Genomic DNA, 19,318 nt, shown 5'->3' on the forward strand with positions numbered 1-19,318 from the left:
TTTTATAATTAAAAAATTATATTAAATACTTGAGTATTTAATCTACAAAAAAATTAATTAAAATTTTAAAATCTTCTATCGAGAATTTTTTGAAACAGAAAAAAATTACAGTGATTGAAGGAAATTTAATTACAGTCTTGATTGAAATTTTTCATAATTGAATTTAGAACTTCTATTTACTCGCTAGAATTTTATCAATTTCCTACATTCCAAAGCAAAAACATAGCATATTTTCAAGAACACAGATCAATAACATTTTCCACGACATTGCAATCAAAGTGCATGAAAACCACCCCGGGAAAACCACATAAAAATCTTGAGAAAAGCTTTATTGCTCATTTGAGTGGAACAATTGAATTTGCTCGAGGGCCGTTTGAGGAAAAAATGCAATAATATTGAAAATATCAATAACAAAAAGCCAGATGTAAACAATTATTAAATTATTGAAATAATAATAATTGAGGATTATCAACAAGACAGGGCGTTTAAAAAGTTTTTTCAAGATTATACTGGTTTAAACGGAAATAAAATGTTATTTCCACACAATAAATTTTCTTTAATTCAAGGTCATTGTGATAATCGCAACATGGTTGAATTAATAAAATAATTTTCCATTCGTCACAATTGAATTGCAAAAGCTTTAAGCGGGAGAAGAACAATTTTCCATCTTTCACAACAAGTAAAAAAAATATTCCCATGTAACATAATTTGATGGAATTATGTATATTTATTAATAAATACATTAAAGTAATTATATCGAATCTTATAACAAAGACACATAATAATTTTCAAACAATAGGTAGAGAAATTAATTATTAATCTTTGCAAATGATTTTTATTGTGTCATTGTTGATATAATTTTAATTAATTACAAAACAAATATTTTCGAAATTTAGTTCTGAAGAAACATAAAGCTGGTTAAGGCATTAATTAATCTGTAATTTGTCATGAGGCCTGATGAAATATTTAACGCAGAACGACACGTTATTTGATTTTTATCCTCAAAGTGAATACTTCAAGACACAAAGCTTTCTTTATACGCTGTAAAAAAAATTGCTTCCAATTACCCGGCTGGCAATATATTGCGTAATTCCTATAGGCTGCAATAGCTGTGATTCTGTCTAAAAACATATTATTTTTTTACATCTAAACGTGAGAAATCCAAAAGAATAAATTACTGGAAAAGAACATTTTTATTTTTATTATTCTGAAAACATAAAAGGCAACAACAATAAAATAAAATAAAAAAAATAAAAAAAAACATAAATGAATGTCCGTAGACCAGCCGGGTATACTTTTTCGACATTGTTATTTATTACAACGTCGTGTAAAAATTCCCCTGGTATTATACCTGTCTTTAACATTTTAATTAAAGCGACTTACTAAAACAAATAAAAGGATAAAATATACGGAGAGAACGCATTTTAATTAAAACACACGATTTGTCGAGAAAAAAAATCATTAACCATGACTCCCTTTGCATTGTAAAATTCCTTTATTTCAATGGATGCCACAACATTTTGCGAGACATTAACAATAAAGCACGGAAAAACAGTTAAATATAAAATTCTATGCACGTTAATTAAAGTAAATTAATACAGTGACTTGTTGAACTAAATAAATTGAGAGAGGCCACTGACTCCCCCACTCACTCAACAGTTTGAAACTATGTACTATTTTCAATTAAAACATTGTTCTTTTTTTTCATTTATTTTTCAATTTATTAAATACTTTTATTTGGAATTTAGTATCCCCCACAGGTAAAAAAAAATTATAAAGAATTCTTCTAGTTGGAATTTTTGTTCTCTGATAATGCAAATTAGTTTAAATGGATTTTAAATACATGCATTGAATTAATAATTATTTGTATATGAGAAGAAAGACAAAGGAAAGAGATTTTATTTTGTGGGAGAGAATGAAGAAGAATAACAAGGGATGATGGAGGAAATGAATTTAATTACCTTTCGGATTATTTTATGCGCAATTAATTGTTTAATAGTTTATTTAATCATCCTCGCACCTCCTGTTTTCGCTAAAGCATATTAATTTAATTAACTTCTTCTTTCTTCAATAAGTAAAGTACCCTAAAAGTTAAACAAAAAATCTAGCTTTTCCTTAAAATTTTTAAATTTCCTTTACAAACTATTCCTCTTCACTGTCTTGCTAAACTTATCAAGTTCTTATATGAAATCAAGTCCTACAGCTCACATCTAGAGCCTCGAAAGATAAATAAATAACAAGAAGTCATTACATAATTCCCTCATTGCCAATGCAATCAAAGAAGAATTTCTCTGAATAGGTAAAAGTGGTTGTAATTAAGGCAAAAGTTAATGTACCCTGGATGCAATTATTCTCTGTGTGTACCTTCATCAATAAAACTCAACAACTGAGAGAATTTCCTGCAAAACGACATTTTCACCTGCTGCTTTGCGTCTTTTTATAAATTTTACTTTTCATTCCACGCTTTATCTCTCTCTCTCTTGCCTCGTGTCTGCAATTTTCTTACCGAGCCATGCTGTCTCACCGTCTCAGAGTCTGAGCGTGAAAGTGAATTCCCCGTCAATATTATTTCGATTCAGTATACAGAGTAAAATCATCTCTGAATTAGTTTTGGGTCAGAGATGGATGTATATAGAAAATGAGGCAATCTTGTGGCCTTCACGATCTCTTAGCTCTGCAGAGAGCCTCCTGCTTGCCTGATGGATTTGGCAAAGGAATTAGCAGGTTCACCTCCTCATGCTAAAAGCGAAATGCTTTTGGTATGGGAGGTGAGCTGTCTCTCCAAAGAGAGAATTTGGAGAGTTTACAGAGAGTGGAGCGGAAGAGAAGAAATTAGCGATGTGTCTAATTGAATAAACGCAATTTCTTGTGGACTTCTTATGCCGAGACACACACAGAGAGGCCTCCAGATAGCGAGCAATCGAGAGCGTGCTAATGAAGAGCTCTAAAAGCTCTGCCTAAATGGGTCCCCCTCTTTTTTTGTCTCGTGACGCCCACGCGTTTTTTCATGCTGCTTCTGCTGCAAATTCTTCCTGGGGGGTACCCCCGCAACATCTCCGCAAATCAAGTGGGTGAATCAGGAGAAAAGGTATGTGTGTGTGTCCGGAAGAAAATCGATGGCACTGAAGAGGATGGATGGATGGGATAAGCAGGTGAAATTGTGGGACTAATTACCTTCCATTTGTGATTGACACATTGCGATAATGAGTCACGATCTGGTGAGAGGTGATAATCATCTTGTTTTTCTCTACACGCTTATGGGCTTCTCTTTTTTCTTCGTGTCCTCCAGCCAGGAGAGCGCACTTGTTTACACCGTGGGACCCCAACTGTCCGGATCTACCCACATTTTTCTCCCCACAAATACCCAGAGAACACACAACACTGTGCACCGGGATGAGTAGTTTGCAATCTCAGGGATCACAGGGAATCCGCAGGAAGTGTCATTTTCATTGAATAAATCACTTTTTGGGAGATATTTAATCAATATTTTCCATATTTTCCTTCCACAGAATCCGTCCGTTCACCACGAACTGTCGAAAGCAACTGAAACTGTCACAACGCACCGTCGACTCCCTTAGTTGTTGGCGTTTTGTACATTGCGCGAATTGCTCATGCAGCCAGCACGGGGAACTAACAAACGGAAAAATTGATTTTTAAAATTTTCTTGTAGCTGTTACGGCGGGAAAATTTAATTAAATTAAATTCCTGTACTTTGGGAAAGTGTAGGGTCAAAAAGAAATCGCAGGTAGGCAGCCCCGTGTTAGTAGGGATTCCCATTTCCCTTTGTCTTAATTTAAACGTTGTATCGTTCGCGTTTTCTTTTAAAATTTTTGTAAATAAATATATGTTGGGAGTTTTTGGTGTTGCCTCGTTAAGTTGTCCGTTCCATGCTTCGTTGTTCGTCTTGTGGTTCCAAATTGTTGTCGGCATTTTTGTGTTCTCGATCCATTGCTCTGATATGTATTTCAATAACTTTTGTGTTCCCCAAAGTAACCGAATTTCAGCAGGTACCCGAATGACACTTCCCCAAATGACACGGCACCACGCAAGACGACCTTGACTGCAAAGAAAAAAAAAGAAAATTAGCAAAAAAAATGATGGATTTTTTTTACTTACATCTCTCCATGAGATGAGCTTTTCCCAGCTCCTCCTGGAGCACTCCTCCATGAATCCCTCCTTCTCTCCTCGCATTCTCGAGATTTTTTCTGCAATTGTATTATCGATCGTCTCCATTTTGAGATTTTTTTTAAAATATTAACAAAGTGCTATTTCTTTCTTGCTTTGAATTGTTCCTACTGACTGACTAGATTTGAAATTTGGAATATTAGGAAATGATGTCAGCAATAAATTTTACATGCAACATGTATCGAAATTTTTATTTTCATTTTACAAATTACAAAATCTTAACAATATTATTTTATATTCGATAAAAACAATTAAACATTCCAACAAGGATTTTTTTGTACTGGCAATCTTACGAAGATAAAGTTTTACCTGAATTATATTTTATCCATTAAATTGGCATAAAAAGCATAAAAAAAATCGCGCGCATATGTTTTATTTACTGTCAAGGGATGCCACCTTACTCATTGCACTGAGGACGGTCTTATCGTCTGCGAGAAACTTGATCTTACCCACGGGCTTCATGCTCTCATCGAGATCATAGTAGAAGGGAATGCTGTTTGGTAGGTTGAACTTCATGATTTCAGATTCACTCAGAGCTGGCAAAAAAAATCAAAGGAAGAATCTCAGTTTATAATAATTTAGAGAGGCAAAGAATAAAAATTAATAATTTACATTCAATGTGCTTCACAAGTCCCCGAAGGCTTGTACCATGAGCTACAATCAGGACACGTTTCCCTTGACGAATTTCCGGTATAATTGAGTCCTCCCAGTAGGGGATAACCCTCGTCATTGTTGACTTGAGTGTCTCAGTGTCGGGAAAATCATTCAGGGGGATTTTCCTGAATTTCAAATTACTCCGAATTGCCTCGTAGAAGGGATTGACGCTCGTAATCTTCGGTGGTGGCACATCGAAGCTCCTACGCCAAACTTGTACCTGATCCTCCCCATAAACATCGGCCATTTGGCGCTTATTGAACCCCGTAAGACCCCCGTAGTGCCTCTCATTGAGCCTCCATGCCTGATGAATGGGAATTTTTGTGCAATTCAACTCATGCAAAATGATCTCAAGTGTCTGATTAGCTCTCGTGAGGGCAGACGTGAAGGCAATGTCAAAGGTAAAGTTTGATCGTTTGAGAGCATTTGCTGAAATATTCACTGCATCCCATTTGCCTGTTTTTTTTTTTTTTTAATATTTTAAATAAAATGTGTACACTCTCTTTAGATTGGGGGTCAATGCAAAAAAAATCATATCAAGAATAGAAAGAAAGAAAGCAAAACTCGCCTTTATCACTCAGCTCGGCATCGTGCCAGCCACAGAAGAGATTCAAGCTATTCCACTCACTTTCACCATGACGAACGAAAACCACACGATAAGGCGCACTGATCATTTTCTTTTTGCCTTCTGCTGATTCTTTTCAAGATTTTCTGGCTTCTCAAAATGTTTAAGAGAACTTTCTCAGGGCAGCAAGTTCCAATCCTTCAAGCAAAAGAACGTTCTGCATGAAAGAAAAGAAATAAAATTTATTATAAAAAATTTGACTTCTCAATAAAATTCGCACAAAAATTGATAGAAAAGAATTCTTACAGCTGAGAAGCAAGACTCACTTTACTAGCAAAATGTTTGAGAAGATTGGGACAAAATCCCACTGTGGGATACACATCCAATATTTTCATTTTATAAACAGCAATGAGATAATACTTTGGATATGTTTATCATTTTTTTATGTTGTTTTGTTTAATGAGCAAACAGAGATTTAAACAAGACTGGCAATCACGTGCTTTCACACAACAACAAAAAATCTACAACCAATTTTTTTTCTTCTTTATATTTTAATTCGTTGAATTCCAAGAAAATTTGTCGTAAATTCTGTGAAGAGCAATTGCCCAAATATTTCACTTAAAGATCATTTTATTGATCTGTGAGTGATCTGGGTCTAGGATAAGCCGTATTTAATATTTGATTTTCAAGCTTCGTTCATGTGCCATGCATTGTTTGAATTTCAAAATTTATTAAATAGAAGATTAATTGGAAAATAGAGTAGAAAATGCGTCATAAAAACCTCTTGAAAGATTGTTTTTTAAAAAAGATTCTGTGAATATTTTTGTATGGGAGACTAAGGCAATGTTCTAAATTGAAATTAAAGACCTGAGGAAGACTCTACAAAGAGGTTCAAAACGTTACAGCGAGCATTTGTTAGCATTCTATTTTCAGAATTTTAATTGCAAAACAGATAAATTCAACTAACCACCTAAATCAAACCAAAAAATCTCCAAAACCAAACGTTCTAGAACTCTTACATTTTATCTAAAAAGACAAAAAAAGCTGCCGTGTGTCGCACATTCACCCCAAATTTAATTCTTTTTATCGCTCGTAATTAATGCTAAATAAAAATTTTCAACAGAATGATAATGAAGCAGAGAAAATTCACTATCTGTACCATGTAAGAGGAGGAGGAAGAAGAGGGAGTATCATCTACAAACAAAAAAATGAATCCCCTTTTAATCCAATTGAAGATATTTCAAGGAAAAAGTAATTAATATGGAGATAAGATGTGCATGACCTTCTGTGGATATATTGCTGTGTGTGTGAGTGTATTGTGAAAAAAAACCAAGTTAATTTGGTTAAAAGAAACCACATAAAAAATACAAACCTCTCTATGCTGGCTTATGCTGCAATGTTCAGGAATTCCATAATCCCCAAAGGTGAACGAATGCAACACAATATACCGCGAAGATGATGCGAGATTAGTGGAGAATAAAGAGAATTTCCTCACTGAAGGAGCACACAATGAAAATCTTCCTTTTTTGGGTGTATTTTTGAATTGAATTCACTTCAATTTCCAGCTACAGAAGCTTAGAACTTCCTGGACAGGTGGATGGTCCCGAGAAAGAGAATGCAAATGTTGAGAATTTTGCAATTTTTGGCGGGAAAATTTGCACAAAGTGTAAAATGCAAATTGGAGGAAATTAATACTCTTCCTTGGCCAGCAAATGTGCACACTGATGCTCAGTGGGGGCTATTTACCCAATTATATGGGGACTAATAGATAAAAAATATTGATATCAGAGGCATTTTATACAGAACAAACAGAGAGTTTGGACGACGGAACAATTGCGCGCCCCGCCTTCTCTCCCAATTTAATGCTAATTCAAATAGAATTCCAATGCGCATTTTCATTGTTCCGCTCACATAGTTTGGAGATATGTTATTATTTAATCCATAAGCGCGTCTCCAGAGCGTGGGAAGCTGGAGAAGGACGGGGGGAGAGCCCACCATGAAGATCGCGTAAACAAAAGTCGTCTCAACATAAACAAACTTTTTTTATTCTCACCTTTCTCGCGTCTCCTTTCTACAGCCTTCAATTTACACGAATAGCACGGAAATTCGCAAAATACTCACTCCACACATTTATTTTTCTTTTTGCCACAAAAAATTCGGAGATAATCATGGTTTTTTTGGTACAAAAAGTTGATTTTTTCGTCTCTCAAGAAAGAATATTTCTCAAAGTATACAACCCACTAAAAGATTGTTGGTATTTTGTGGGAATTTGGACTGTGGAAATTCCTACGACGTATCTGATGTTGTTCATTTTCCTACTGACATGTTCCATATTACTCTTCAAAGATTCATCGACATTCCCGGACATTCCTTATGGGGGAAAGATTTTTCATGGAAATTGAGAAAACCAATTTTTCTCACAAAAAAAAGAAAAACATGAGATTTTCCTTACACATTTACATGAATTTTATTACTCTCGACATTTACAGGGAGACTACAGAAAGCTCATCCTCCGGAAACTCCCTTCAAGCCGCTAATATTCCTTCCTAATCTTTGATTTTACTTAATTCCTCGGTACTCTCTGATGTGCACCAAAACCCAGCCGGGAATGGTCACGAGGCTCCCCATGAGGATGGAGGTGAGGATGAAATGTTCCTGGAATGGGGATAAGAATGAGAATTCTCACCTGTTTTTCTTACGTAACCCACGTAGGGATAAGAAAAATACTCACTGCCTTGGACATCCTGACACGTGGGGGTCCTGCCACGACGGAAATTGATCGCTGCTGAATGGCATTCCTGGCCACAACACCCAAAAGTCGCGAGGAAATCATGATTTTGCTGGAAAATTGCCTTTTTTCGCACGAAGAAGAAAATCACGCACTCCTCTGACAATTTTTTGACAGTTCTGACACTCGTTAACCCTTTCGCGACTCATCTAGGGATTTTTCATTATTTTTTATGATTTTCTTCGTTTTCTTTAAATAATTTATTAATTAAATGTAATTTTACATAGAATATTTTGTAAAGAAAGTCAGAAGTTTGTTAGATTAGCAAAAGAACAAAATTAGAGACAAATAATTGATATAAATTCACATCAATGAAAGACATGAATGGGTTAAAAAGCTTCCGTTAGACCCCGCTGTTTTCCACCACTAAACATGCTTTTTTATTTCGATAGTTTTCTCCAGATTTTAGGTAGTACGTTCCTTGAATTGTTAATAGAAAAAATCAGTAAGACTGTCTCTTGTATCCTTGTGCCCATGAGTGTGGATTATCCGCCGTTGGAGGTAGTTTTTCGCAGTGAAAACTTCGTTGCTGTGTTCAAACCGCCGGACGTCAAGGAGGTTTGAGCCTTTTTCTGGGCACTTTGGGGCCCCACTGAGCTACTAAGTTGGCATGTTGCCTTTGCAGGTTGTTCTCTGGGAATGTTTGCACGATCAATTTGGCGGTGTGGCTGACAGGGAGACGCAGCGAGGCGTCTTCCGGCGATGCTTTCAAGCTGATGGAGGCTTCAGTGGGTTGTATCCCATTGCAGTGAACAAGAAGGCAGCTCTGGCCCTCAAGAGCACCCTCACAGCTACTCATCCACGACGGAGACTCCACACGTACTACGTGGCTATTGTACGGGGGCTAATGGAGCAGCCGGAGATTCGCATTGATGCCCCAATTGGGAGAGATTTGCGCTTCAAGACACCAGTGGTGCGGATGTGCACATCAACGGATTGGGAGCACTGCTACAGTCCTTGTGAATGCACCACGCAGGTGATTCTCGTCGAAACCGGCTACCTCGATGGGGAATTTGCCAGCAAGGTTGTCCTCAAGTCCTACCGTGGCGACAGGAAGCATCAGTTCAGGGTGCATCTCAAGGAAATTGGGCATCCCCTTGTTGGGGATACGCTCTACGATGAACTCCGGCATCCATTCAATGAAACCCTCATGATTCAGCTGCTAAGGCTACGGGCGGAGAGCGATGTGGAGCGCCTCTGGGTGGAGACTGATGATCCCTATGCAGGAGAGAAGTTCAGCGAACGCTGGAGGATCAAGGATTCTTTCCTTCACTTGCAGGTTAATCCCTTTTCTCTTTCTTCCTGCCCTTTGATGGATTTCTAACCTCACTTTTTCTTCCCCGCAACAGGATGCCCTGGAAAAGCTAGACTCACTGGAGACATTCTGAATGTAAACTGAAAGTGCAGAAAGTATCAAGTGGATCCTTCTTTTCTCCCAATTGCTCCCCACCCTGCCCACAAAATCTCGAAGCTGTGAGTGCACCACCAAAGTGTGTTAAAATTGTATTTAATTGCATGAATGTTCTTCCACATTAAATTCACATTGTCATCTCAACTACTTCCGGTGAAAACCAAATTTACTCAACGTACTCTGGACCATCTTCTTTGATTCACCTTTTGGGGTGCTCTGCTGGGGCTTCCGTAGTCCAGATGCACGGCATTTTGCCACTTCCACTCGTGGTTGCTTCCGTGGTGGAGATTTTATAGCTTCCGGAGACTTGGCTACTTCCGGAAGTTGTTGGCAATTTTCATCATTCTCAAACAATAATAAGAGATTCTGCTTCACAGCTGATGCAATGGCTTCTTCGCCATAAATCTCACGGAGATGTGGCGCCATAGGAGACTTTTTGGGGGTTTTCTCATTCCTACACCGAATTTCAGTATCCTGGGTGCTATTCTGACCATCCTGACTGGCTTGAGTGCCCCAAAAGCGACTCACAACGTTTTGTTGTTGATTGAGAACAGTTCGGCAGAATTTACTCAACTTCCGCGGGCCCTGGGATGCTTCCTGTCCTGATTCTGAATCAGAACTCGATGCCTTGGCCACACTGGACACGTAGGAAGGTGAAATTGACACTTCCATACTTTCAGGAGGAGCTTCTGAGGAATTTTCCAGGCTCTTCCGGAAGGGATTTCGTTTCAATAGCTCCTGTGGTGGTGAGAAAATTTGTTTTAAGGGTGATTTCTCAGGACTCTTTGCTGGAGATTTCTCCATTGTCTCATCAGTTAGGTAGATTGTGGCCAAATCTACAGGATGCTTCTCATCCCCGAGGAAGTGATTCTTAGCCTTGAGAATCTCAACATTGCGGGGTTTTCGTTTTGGCGACGGGAAGACAAATTTCTTGCGCCAGATACTGAAATTCTTCCCTAAATCTTCAGCATCTGGATCCCAGTTGTCCACTGGTTTCAATGTGAAGGGATCCAAATTCCCCAGAGCCAGTTGGAAGGCGGTTTTCTCATCCAACTTCTCACCAGCATTCTTCAGGGATTCCATGGCAGTGTCTTCTGGATCCGTGAGGCGAACCTGGACAAGAAAAATTATACAAAATGACAGAAATCTCAGATTTCTTGTCTCTCCAGGGAGCTTCTTACCATTTGCCTGGTGGTGGGATCAAATACCCACATATGCTTGAACGTCGCAGCAGCAGCAATGAAATCCTCAATGTATTCCGGAGGAACAGTCAGATTCTTCATCTTCAAGTACGAAGGAACACGCGGAAGTGCTCGCCTGAGATCCGTCTCTTCGGTGAGAAGGAAGAATTTGCAAGCTTTAGCCAATCCAATGCCCGGAAGGGAATCCAGGTAGTCACATCCCGACAGAATACACATATTCCGGAACTTGTCAAACGTATACTTCTCCAGCCGGCATCCCATGGAGATGTGGATTTTGCTAGCATCCACGAGCAATCCATTGCCAGCTAGATCGAGCTTAAAGAGCACCCGGGAGCAGCCGAAGAGGAGCAAATCTGAATCTTCTGTCACAACGTAATCAGCTATTCCGGATAGATTGAAGAATGCCAGCTGCGCATCAGCCTCATACGGAGCCACAATGGAATCCACACCCAGCTTTCTACACTCCCTTATCACTTGTAGTGCCATATCGTGCGTAATGTCCACACATCGACGGAACTGACTCCGTGCTTCATCGACTTTTCCAGCACGCAGAAGATTCCCAGCAAGGACTCGTGCCTGTTTCCGGGATTCGCGTCTCCGTGTCTCTGTGAGTGCCTTTGCAGGCAGATGCCTCCCGTCGAAGACCATAATTGGCTTAATCTTGTACTGCAGCAGCATCCGAACGTACTTCATTACGTACTGGATGTGAACTGTTGTCTCCTCATCTCGAGCTAGTTTCTCAGCACACGCGTAAGTTCCTTTGTGCAGGAGGCAGTATGTGTCCACAGCCACTGTTGTATTGCGTATCTCGCGCAAGCTTAGGGGGCGCGATGACTTCTCTAGGAAGGGAATAAGTCCGGTGATTCCCATTGTTGCCAAACCTTTTCACATCGACATAACCTCACTTTTGATAAGAAAATTGGCGCCAAAATTTTATGTGAGGTTATGTTGCATCAATTTTCTTCGATTTTCCTCCCTTTTCTTGTATTTTCTCAGAAATAATCAAATTAAAATGATTTTAAGTAAAATAAAAGAAATTCTTTATTAAAGAAGATGATTTTTAATTTATTTCCTGGAATTTGTCTGAATTTTCTTATCTTGAACCTCAATTGTCTGCGTGCAGGACTCCCGGAGAGTCTGTGTGGAATGGCACCTTAACTTCTTATCCGTGCGCAGAGGGGAGTGGCTCCTGTCGAAGAAGGGAGGAATTGGATGGAGTTCTGTTTGGATTTCCTGATCAACTTTTACACTCTTGACCAGAATCTCCTCCGCCGGTTTGTCATTCGTTTGATTTTCCAGGAGAATCTTCAGTTCTGGCCGGGATGTGCACTCCTTGATGATTTTCCTCTCTGTGGGTGCAATTTTAGTCAGAAAAGCCCAGGAAAACTCCTTGGAATAGAATGTGAAGCAACGAGATTCATTAAATTCTGCAAATCCCAGAAATTTATTGCCCAGAAGAAGGATTCCATGAGCAAGTGCCCATGGGCAGAAGCTGGAGAAAGCAATTTTCTCTCCAGGAGCTTCCTCAATGGCTTTTACGTCCTTCAAATAGCCAGGAATTGCAATTTTTTCAATCTTCTCTTCTGATTCCTTTTCTGAGTTGTCTGTTTTATCTGTTCCGGAATCTTTTGGAGGCATCCCTGCCACAATGTCATCATAGCTACTGGTTCGATCAGCAAAGAAAGCAAGATTGTCATTCATGAGATTCAATTCTGACAGGACATAGACGCAATCCTGAAGTTCCTGCCACAGAACACCTAAATCCTTGAATTTTGGATAAATCTCATCGGTGGGAATTGCAGCGCGATATTTAACTTTCTCATGAATACTCTTAAGGAGTGTCCGGAAGCTATCCAGTGTGCGGAAGACGTCAAATTTGAAAGACAAAGCGACGGAATTGAGAGAACTGACAAAGTTCTCATGCTGAATGCACAAGATTCCAATTTCCTTGAAAATCTCAAAGAGTTCCTCTGAGCAGGAAGCTGGGAGTTTGATGCCCTTCCCTGTGAGACATGAAGCCAAGAAGGAGCCATACAGGGAGCTTCTCTTCTTGCATTGCTCCAGGGAAGCTGTGAGAAGATTTATTGTTGCTTCCAGAGATTTCTCAACAATCTCAGCCACTACAGGAAGGAAGAAATTGATGAAAAATAAATAAAAAATGAATTCCCGGTGATCTTACAGTTGACAATGCCCTCGCCACAGTGTCCAGCATCATTATTGAAGACCCGAATACCACAAACAATCCTCCGGAGATCATCCAGCGTACGGACTTTGTCCACTCGCCTGAGGCTGGAAAATGTGACGACATCACTCTCAGCTATGACGCTCTTGAGAGCAGCTTCAGTCTCTTCCAGGACTCTCTCATTTGCCGGACTCCCAATGTTGCTGTTCACAACGAGATCCACCACAATCCTACGCAGAAACTTCCTGCGCTCTTCCTTTGTTTTTGGGAGCCCTTCGAGGATCTCCCGTGAGAGTTTAGCCGTCTTCTGCTTGAGATTCTCTCGATACTTTTGCTTAATCTTCTCCACTGAAGCGGGATTCTCAGACAGATAGAATTGCATCTTTAGTGTGATCAATGCTGGACGCTTCTTGTCCGCCAGGAAGTTCACAATCCGACCAATTTCCTGCGTCTCTTCGGGCAAATGAGCCACATAGAAGGCCACAAAGTCCTCATCAACCAGCACATCCTGTCTCACACACTCCTCGAGAATTTCTCTGGCCATCCTCTCGTGGAAAACTCTCCGGAACAACTGAATCTTTCCGTTGGGGGTATTGATCAACCAGAAGCAGAAACAACCCACCCACATCATTTGCTAATAAATTTGTTTATTCAACCAATACATTCGTCGCTATAAAGACAGGAAATCGATCTTCCTGACGTTGCTTCCTCGTTTCTTCTTTTCCAATCAATGCACCTCCCTCCACCCCAAATCCTTGAGAGCAGAGACACCGGAATTCCACCCCATCGTCAATATCCTTGAATTTCTCATCACGCAATCCACCACCGCAGCCCATTTGCACAACACAAACAACTCGCTTCCGCGCCTTCCGCGCGCTCTTCATTTCCTCAACTCCCTCTCACATAAAAAAACTTCCTGAAAAGGACGCTAAATAACTTGCGGGTAAAGGATATAAATTACAGGGCAATTGACTTCCTGAGCTGGTGCAACAAGTGCCCTACTTTCTTCTTTGCAAATGAGCAAAAAAATTAATTACTTTTCAGAGTCTGAACTTTCACCTCGAAAAACATGAAGGAGACTCTCTCCTCTTCAGGGCAGCCTGTTTCGCGTGAGGGCTCGATGAGGATGATTCGTGCAGAAATGATAAATTATCTTTTAACAGGTGGCATGAAAAATGGAAATTCGATAAACCTGAACGGAAATATGGAAAGGGACGAAGGGATCGAAACAAGTAAATCACGCGATGAGGAGGGTTGAAGGGGTTACGCGAATGGATTTGTTACTTCACAGACATGAGGGGCAATTTATATCTAATTTTAGATGATCCTCTTGGAAAGTAAACTTCTCTGCATAATATTTTGTTGATTTTACAACATAAAAAGCAGAAAAAATGAACAAAAAGGCATAAAATCTCAAGTGGGGTAAAAAAAAACAAAAGGGGTGAAATGGATCACTGAAAGAAATACTTGGTGTTGGCCACGAAGTGGAACACCAACTAATTTATACTGATGGAAAATCATTAAAATTTAATCTATCATTAATTCTTTTTGCTTTGTTTTTGTTGCAATTCTCATTAATTAAAGGAGAAAAGGGGAGTAAAAGAGGGCTCTCGGGATGGAACAGCGTAGGGCACTTTTTTGAGAATATTTTTAGAATATCTAATACGAATTTGGCAAATATTCTGGATTTTATATTTTGTAGTCAATAGCGCAAAAATATGATTTTTTCTGAATAAAAAAAAATGATGAAATTGTTAAATTATAGCACTTTTTGGAAAGGAAGTCATGCAGCCAGTATGGGCAAAGTACCTAATTGAAGGAAACGCAGAAAACAATTTTAACCTACCCAGTCTTGTAGGGCATCAAAAAAGGATAAAGAATCGCCAAAAAAATTCACCAGTATCGACTGGGGTCACAGAGAAAAAAGACAATAAAGTTTTGTAAAAATTCAAAAAAATTGACCGCCATTCGCCATTTTGTTCATTTCAATGCATGAATCATATGTTTCAATGCTTCGTCATGAGCTTGTCGATGACAGTTTGACATTTCATTTATTTTTTTTTGGGTGAAAATAAAAAAAAATTGCGTATTTTTTAGTTTAATTATCGTGGTAAATGTGTTTTACGTGTTGTTCAAGAGTGATTTTTATATCTGAATACCTAAAGGATGAATTCCCTCACAGCTTGTGACCGTCTCAGCGAGCACATCATTGGTCGTGGAAAAGGTCTTGGGAAAGGTGGTGCCAAGAAACATCGTAAGGTTTTGCGTGACAACATCCAGGGAATCACAAAACCAGCAATCCATCGTCTTGTCCGTCGTGGTAGTGTGAAACGCAAAGGATTCCAGCGCAGAGGATCTCTCAATTCGTGAAAAAGCCATCTTCCAGACGATCCACGACCAATGTTTTTGGATTGCTTTGTTTTGTAACGAGAGATGTGCTCGCTGAGACGGTCACAAGCTGTGCGGGAATTCATCCCAGGTATTCAGACATAAAAATCACTCTTGAACAACACGTAAAACACATTTACCACGATAATTAAATTAAAAAAATACGCAATTTTTTTTATTTTCTCCAAAAAAAAAAAAATGAATGAAATGTCAAACTGTCATCGACAAGCTCATGACGAAGCATTGAAACATATGATTCATGCATTGAAATGAATAAAATGGCGAATGGCGGCAAATTTTTTTGAATTTTTACAAAACTTTATTGCCTTTTTTTCATTGTGACCCCAGTGGAAAATGGTAAATATTTTTGGCGATTCTTTATCCTTTTTTGATGCCCTACAAGACTGGGTAGGTTAAAATTGTTTTCTGCGTTTCCTTCAATTAGGTACTTTGCCCATACTAGCTGCATGACTTCCTTTAAAATTTAGAAAAAGGACTTAATTTATTTTAAAGATTTTCTAGTATTAAAAAAATTAAGGAGAGAACAAACATTCAAAAATAGCCAAACACATTTTATTTTTATTTTTGGGATCAGTTTGAACATTTTAAAAATGAATTTTAATAATTTCTTTAAAATCTTTCACGAGTAAAATACGTAAAATTACATTTTCTCTAGAGCATTGAAGCATATGCTTCATGGACAAATGTGAGGATAAAGGGCGTGGCTTTAGAATTTATCTTTATCTAATAGCGAAGAAATATGATTAATTTTAATAAAAAATGTATTAAATGTGAAATCATAGCGCTTTTTTGAGATTAAAATTAAGAAAGAGGAATTAATTTATTTGGCAGATTTTCTATCTAAATTGAGAGATTCTTTGAAGATATTTAAAAAAAACAAGGAGAGATATGGTAAAACATTTAGGTTTTATTCTTTATTTTCGGGATTAGTTGGAACATTTTAACCCTTTAGGGTCCAACGTGAAACATAAAAACATTGAAATATGCGTTTTTTTACGATATTTATTCTATGAATGCTCTCAGAGGACATTTTTCAAGCAAAACTATTGAATTTATAAAAAAATGGGAAATTAAAATGTTTCATGTTTGGGTCTATGTATGATCCAAAAAAACGCAAAAGGGTTAACCCCTTTTAAGGAATTTTTCCTAAAAATCAACCATTAGCTGTGATTCTTTCTTTTTTTATGTTTGCCAAATTAATAATCTCTTTAAAATATTTTTATGAGTAAAATACTTAAAATTACATTTTCTAAAGAGCATTGAAGCATATGCTTCATAGACAAATATGCAGAGATAAAGGGCGTGGCTTAGTTTTTTTTTGTTTGAATTTTAACGAATAAATAAAAAGGAATTTTCGGCTTATATTGAATACTTTTAATTCCATCTAACATTTGTCAGGATTGTAAAATGAATAGTCTCCTTAATCGAACAAAAATTGTGCATAAACTCCTTTTAAACGAATTTTCCGCTTTTTCAGCATTAATTGAATTTTGAGGTCTCAAGCAAAATAATTGACGATCTTGCAGTTTATTAATCAGCTATCTCCCCCCCCCTACAAATATTATTACTCCAAAAAAAAAACACGAGAAAAGTAATTTTTAAGCGAAATGTGTCATTTATTACTTGAAAATTGTAATTATAATTTTTTTTATGTATTACACTCTCATCATAATAAAATAATTATTATTTATTATAGTAAATTAAAGAATATCGTGGAATATTTTATAGTTTATCTTCAATTTCTCCTTTAAAAACAAAAAAGTTTATTTCATACCAAGACTTGATTTTTTTTGTAGATTTCCTACAAATTTTTTTTTCACGAAATAGACAAAATTGAAATTCTTCTCTCACTTCTTCTTAGCTTAAAATCTATTTTCTTTTTCAAAAAAAATTCTCAAGAAAAAATTGTAGAATTTAAACAATTCTACGTTGAGAAAAAAATTAAAATTAAAAAAGAACAAAAAGAGTGTTTGGACATCAAATTCCTCCACATTTCACGCAGAGAGAAAGAAAGAAAGTGGTGTGGGAAAGAAGTTTAGCTTACCCCATCGTTGGTGGGCATGACACGGCTCTGAAATTAGTTGATAAAATGCTCCCGGAGATATTTGAGCATCCCAAATGTCCGGAAACGCTTCACCCCCATTACCTTCTGCAGGTCGCTGTCGCAAATGGCGTACTGCTTGTTCTTCGGGTCGTACAAATTGCGCTCCTTGATCATGGCCCAAATCTTCTTTACCACCTCGTGGCGTGGTAGGGACTCAGCCCCCATGAGTGCTGCCAATTCGGGCGAGAGTGTGTATGCTCGTGTGAAGCCTGTTCCCTTGCCCTTCTTGCCCGTACCAGCTCCAGCGCCCTAAAAAAAAACAAATCATTGAAACTTCTTCCGGAAAGTGAAAAAAAAAAGAATTTTCTTACGGCTTTCTTGGGCTTCTTCGGTGCCTTCCAGTCTTCATCGGAATCGGATTCAGAGGCGGTCTTCTTGCGCTTTCCACCCTTTGGTGCCCCACGGCCCTTCTTCTGTGGCTTGTAGTCATCATCTGACCCAGCTTCGCCCCCAGATTCACTCTCATCTGAATCCCCGCCCTTACGCTTCGGTGCTGGCTTCTTTGTGGGTGGGGGCCTCTTGCCGGGTGCACGTTTCGGCTTCTCCTCCTCAGACTCCTCGGCATCATCACTCTCAGATCCCTCATCCTTGGAATTCACATAATCCATCACCAACTCATCCACTTCCTTCTTGCGGGCTGACAAATTGCAGCTGAGCTTCTCCTCCAGGATCTGTCGGACTTTCTTTGCAGACATCACCGACAGATCGGCATCCTTCAGGATGGCTATAAGTGGCATTAAAAGAAGACTTTCACAACATTGCACCAAAACAATTCATTCCTTCCGGGAAAATTCAGCGACAAGCGTCGCCCGGCGTCAAACCCAAACATCAATGAGCTTTTTTGCACTTTCCCCAAAGCATTTTGGGGAGATTTTTGCACAAATCTTTAGCTCGGGGTTTGGGGAAATTTTCCATTGTATTTTTAGTTTATTTTTCAATCAACTTACCATTTATTTCGGTCTTCAATTTTTCTCTGGAGACAGCCATTTTTCTTCTTTTTATTTTTCAACCTTTTTCAACGGAACCTATGTGTGCAAATGTGATTGAGGTTATGCGATACTCCTGATGCACCAAAAATTGGAACCTAAAAAATCTAACCTCAACTTTATCACTCGTTGGAATTCTTTGCTTCTTCCGTGGACGTATCTGTGGAATGTCTGATGTTTAGGAAAATAATTTAGAAAAAAACGAGATGGCATGAAATAATATTTGAACTAAACGAACTTTTTTTCTGCATTTCGACAAAATTCGTGATTTCCGTGTTTTTTTCCTAAATTTGTGGGCATAAAACGCATTTTTTGGGCTCCTGGGGCACTTACGGGTGCTCCGGGAGCCTCGGGGAGCTCCTCCGTGCGGAATTTGGGGCCCGCGGAAATTTTGACGGTTGGGGATTTTACACGACTCTCATTTCCCGGAAATGCATTTTCGCGAACTTTTCAAACCAATGATGCCATTCGACGCGGCGTCGCTTCCTGATTGCAAAAACTTACTTCCGGCCGGAAAATTCGGCGGAAAACGCGAGAAAACTGTAAAAAACTGAAAGTGTGAGGGAGACGGATAGCGGTAAAATGCATCCATCTCATTTTCTCTTGAGCAAATAGTACCGAAAATGGCGCCAATTTCAAAAAGTAGTCAAAAAAGCACGAATTTTATATGGGGGCGCTACGAAGGGGGGCTCCGGGGGGAAAATGAATGCCGTTGGTAAAAACCGCCTTGGATCAGGAGTTGGAAGTGAAATTTGTGAAAATTTAAATTTGATCTTAGTGAGTGTGTGAAATAAAAAAAGTAGAACAAAAATTTAGAGTGAAAAGAGTGCAG

The 19,318-nt window shown here is 38.6% G+C and overlaps 6 protein-coding genes and 1 long non-coding RNA gene across 9 annotated transcripts in view; 1 reads left to right on the plus strand and 6 right to left on the minus strand.

Annotated features, from left to right (window-relative positions):
- The window catches only part of LOC129787762 (alpha-1,6-mannosyl-glycoprotein 2-beta-N-acetylglucosaminyltransferase), a 36,680-nt gene extending 33,138 nt beyond the window's left edge, over positions 1-3,542 (minus strand). The window contains exon 1 of one of the 2 annotated variants that reach the window (XM_055823523.1): positions 3,175-3,542. The gene's annotated coding sequence lies outside the window, so the exon portion shown is untranslated. The remainder of the gene's footprint in view (positions 1-3,174) is intronic. The other variant, XM_055823524.1, reaches the window with a different exon arrangement.
- An 806-nt stretch (positions 3,543-4,348) lies between these two features.
- Positions 4,349-7,653, minus strand: LOC129787764 (phosphoglycerate mutase 2-like). Of its 2 annotated transcripts, XM_055823525.1 has the most exons (5): positions 7,458-7,653; positions 6,777-6,989; positions 5,408-5,621; positions 4,798-5,295; positions 4,349-4,721 (listed from the first exon to the last, which is right to left on the minus strand). In XM_055823525.1, the coding sequence occupies exons 3-5, from the start codon at positions 5,511-5,513 to the stop codon at positions 4,558-4,560; spliced, it is 768 nt and encodes a 255-aa protein (XP_055679500.1). In that variant the 5' UTR covers positions 5,514-5,621; positions 6,777-6,989; positions 7,458-7,653; the 3' UTR covers positions 4,349-4,557. The 2 variants fall into 2 exon arrangements, with proteins under 2 accessions (XP_055679500.1, XP_055679501.1); XM_055823526.1 differs by lacking the exon at positions 6,777-6,989.
- Positions 7,654-7,846: 193 nt separating this feature from the next.
- Positions 7,847-8,311, minus strand: LOC129787769 (uncharacterized). The gene is made up of 2 exons (XR_008750261.1): positions 8,136-8,311; positions 7,847-8,059 (listed from the first exon to the last, which is right to left on the minus strand). It is a non-coding gene; the product is annotated as an uncharacterized LOC129787769 (long non-coding RNA).
- A 34-nt stretch (positions 8,312-8,345) lies between these two features.
- LOC129787768 (RNA pseudouridylate synthase domain-containing protein 1-like) lies at positions 8,346-9,747 on the plus strand. The gene is made up of 3 exons (XM_055823529.1): positions 8,346-8,750; positions 8,818-9,471; positions 9,542-9,747. The coding sequence occupies exons 1-3, from the start codon at positions 8,565-8,567 to the stop codon at positions 9,578-9,580; spliced, it is 879 nt and encodes a 292-aa protein (XP_055679504.1). The 5' UTR covers positions 8,346-8,564; the 3' UTR covers positions 9,581-9,747.
- Positions 9,667-11,715, minus strand: LOC129787765 (exonuclease 1). The gene is made up of 2 exons (XM_055823527.1): positions 10,785-11,715; positions 9,667-10,716 (listed from the first exon to the last, which is right to left on the minus strand). The coding sequence occupies exons 1-2, from the start codon at positions 11,673-11,675 to the stop codon at positions 9,748-9,750; spliced, it is 1,860 nt and encodes a 619-aa protein (XP_055679502.1). The 5' UTR covers positions 11,676-11,715; the 3' UTR covers positions 9,667-9,747.
- A 130-nt stretch (positions 11,716-11,845) lies between these two features.
- On the minus strand, positions 11,846-13,850 carry LOC129787767 (cilia- and flagella-associated protein 206-like). The gene is made up of 2 exons (XM_055823528.1): positions 12,985-13,850; positions 11,846-12,925 (listed from the first exon to the last, which is right to left on the minus strand). The coding sequence occupies exons 1-2, from the start codon at positions 13,616-13,618 to the stop codon at positions 11,871-11,873; spliced, it is 1,689 nt and encodes a 562-aa protein (XP_055679503.1). The 5' UTR covers positions 13,619-13,850; the 3' UTR covers positions 11,846-11,870.
- A 3,138-nt stretch (positions 13,851-16,988) lies between these two features.
- On the minus strand, positions 16,989-18,547 carry LOC129787770 (uncharacterized). The gene is made up of 3 exons (XM_055823530.1): positions 18,448-18,547; positions 17,812-18,224; positions 16,989-17,749 (listed from the first exon to the last, which is right to left on the minus strand). Exons 1-3 carry the CDS (start codon positions 18,485-18,487, stop codon positions 17,474-17,476), a joined length of 729 nt encoding a protein of 242 aa, XP_055679505.1. The 5' UTR covers positions 18,488-18,547; the 3' UTR covers positions 16,989-17,473.
- Positions 18,548-19,318: the final 771 nt, after the last annotated feature.

Source organism: Lutzomyia longipalpis, chromosome 1, assembly GCF_024334085.1.
Source record: "Lutzomyia longipalpis isolate SR_M1_2022 chromosome 1, ASM2433408v1".
Lineage (NCBI taxonomy): Eukaryota > Metazoa > Arthropoda > Insecta > Diptera > Psychodidae > Lutzomyia > Lutzomyia longipalpis.

Excerpts from the sequence above, each read along its gene's own strand:
- LOC129787768 (XM_055823529.1), top strand. The coding sequence starts at position 8,565 with ATGCTTTTTTATTTCGATAGTTTTCTCCAGATTTTAGGTAGTACGTTC. Across the intron at positions 8,751-8,817 it reads AACCGCCGGACGTCAAGGAG|GTTGTTCTCTGGGAATGTTT; the intron begins GTTTGAGCCTTT and ends TTGCCTTTGCAG. Across the intron at positions 9,472-9,541 it reads ATTCTTTCCTTCACTTGCAG|GATGCCCTGGAAAAGCTAGA; the intron begins GTTAATCCCTTT and ends TCCCCGCAACAG.
- LOC129787767 (XM_055823528.1), bottom strand. The coding sequence starts at position 13,618 with ATGATGTGGGTGGGTTGTTTCTGCTTCTGGTTGATCAATACCCCCAAC. Across the intron at positions 12,926-12,984 it reads TGGCGAGGGCATTGTCAACT|TGGCTGAGATTGTTGAGAAA; the intron begins GTAAGATCACCG and ends TCCTTCCTGTAG.
- LOC129787770 (XM_055823530.1), bottom strand. The coding sequence starts at position 18,487 with ATGGCTGTCTCCAGAGAAAAATTGAAGACCGAAATAAATG. Across the intron at positions 18,225-18,447 it reads ATTGAAGACCGAAATAAATG|CCATCCTGAAGGATGCCGAT; the intron begins GTAAGTTGATTG and ends TGCCACTTATAG. Across the intron at positions 17,750-17,811 it reads CGAAGAAGCCCAAGAAAGCC|GGCGCTGGAGCTGGTACGGG; the intron begins GTAAGAAAATTC and ends GTTTTTTTTTAG.
- LOC129787764 (XM_055823526.1), bottom strand. The coding sequence starts at position 5,513 with ATGATCAGTGCGCCTTATCGTGTGGTTTTCGTTCGTCATGGTGAAAGT. Across the intron at positions 5,296-5,407 it reads TGCCGAGCTGAGTGATAAAG|GCAAATGGGATGCAGTGAAT; the intron begins GCGAGTTTTGCT and ends AAAAAAAAACAG. Across the intron at positions 4,722-4,797 it reads ACTTGTGAAGCACATTGAAT|CTCTGAGTGAATCTGAAATC; the intron begins GTAAATTATTAA and ends TTTTTTTGCCAG.
- LOC129787765 (XM_055823527.1), bottom strand. The coding sequence starts at position 11,675 with ATGGGAATCACCGGACTTATTCCCTTCCTAGAGAAGTCATCGCGCCCC. Across the intron at positions 10,717-10,784 it reads ATCCCACCACCAGGCAAATG|GTTCGCCTCACGGATCCAGA; the intron begins GTAAGAAGCTCC and ends TTTCTTGTCCAG.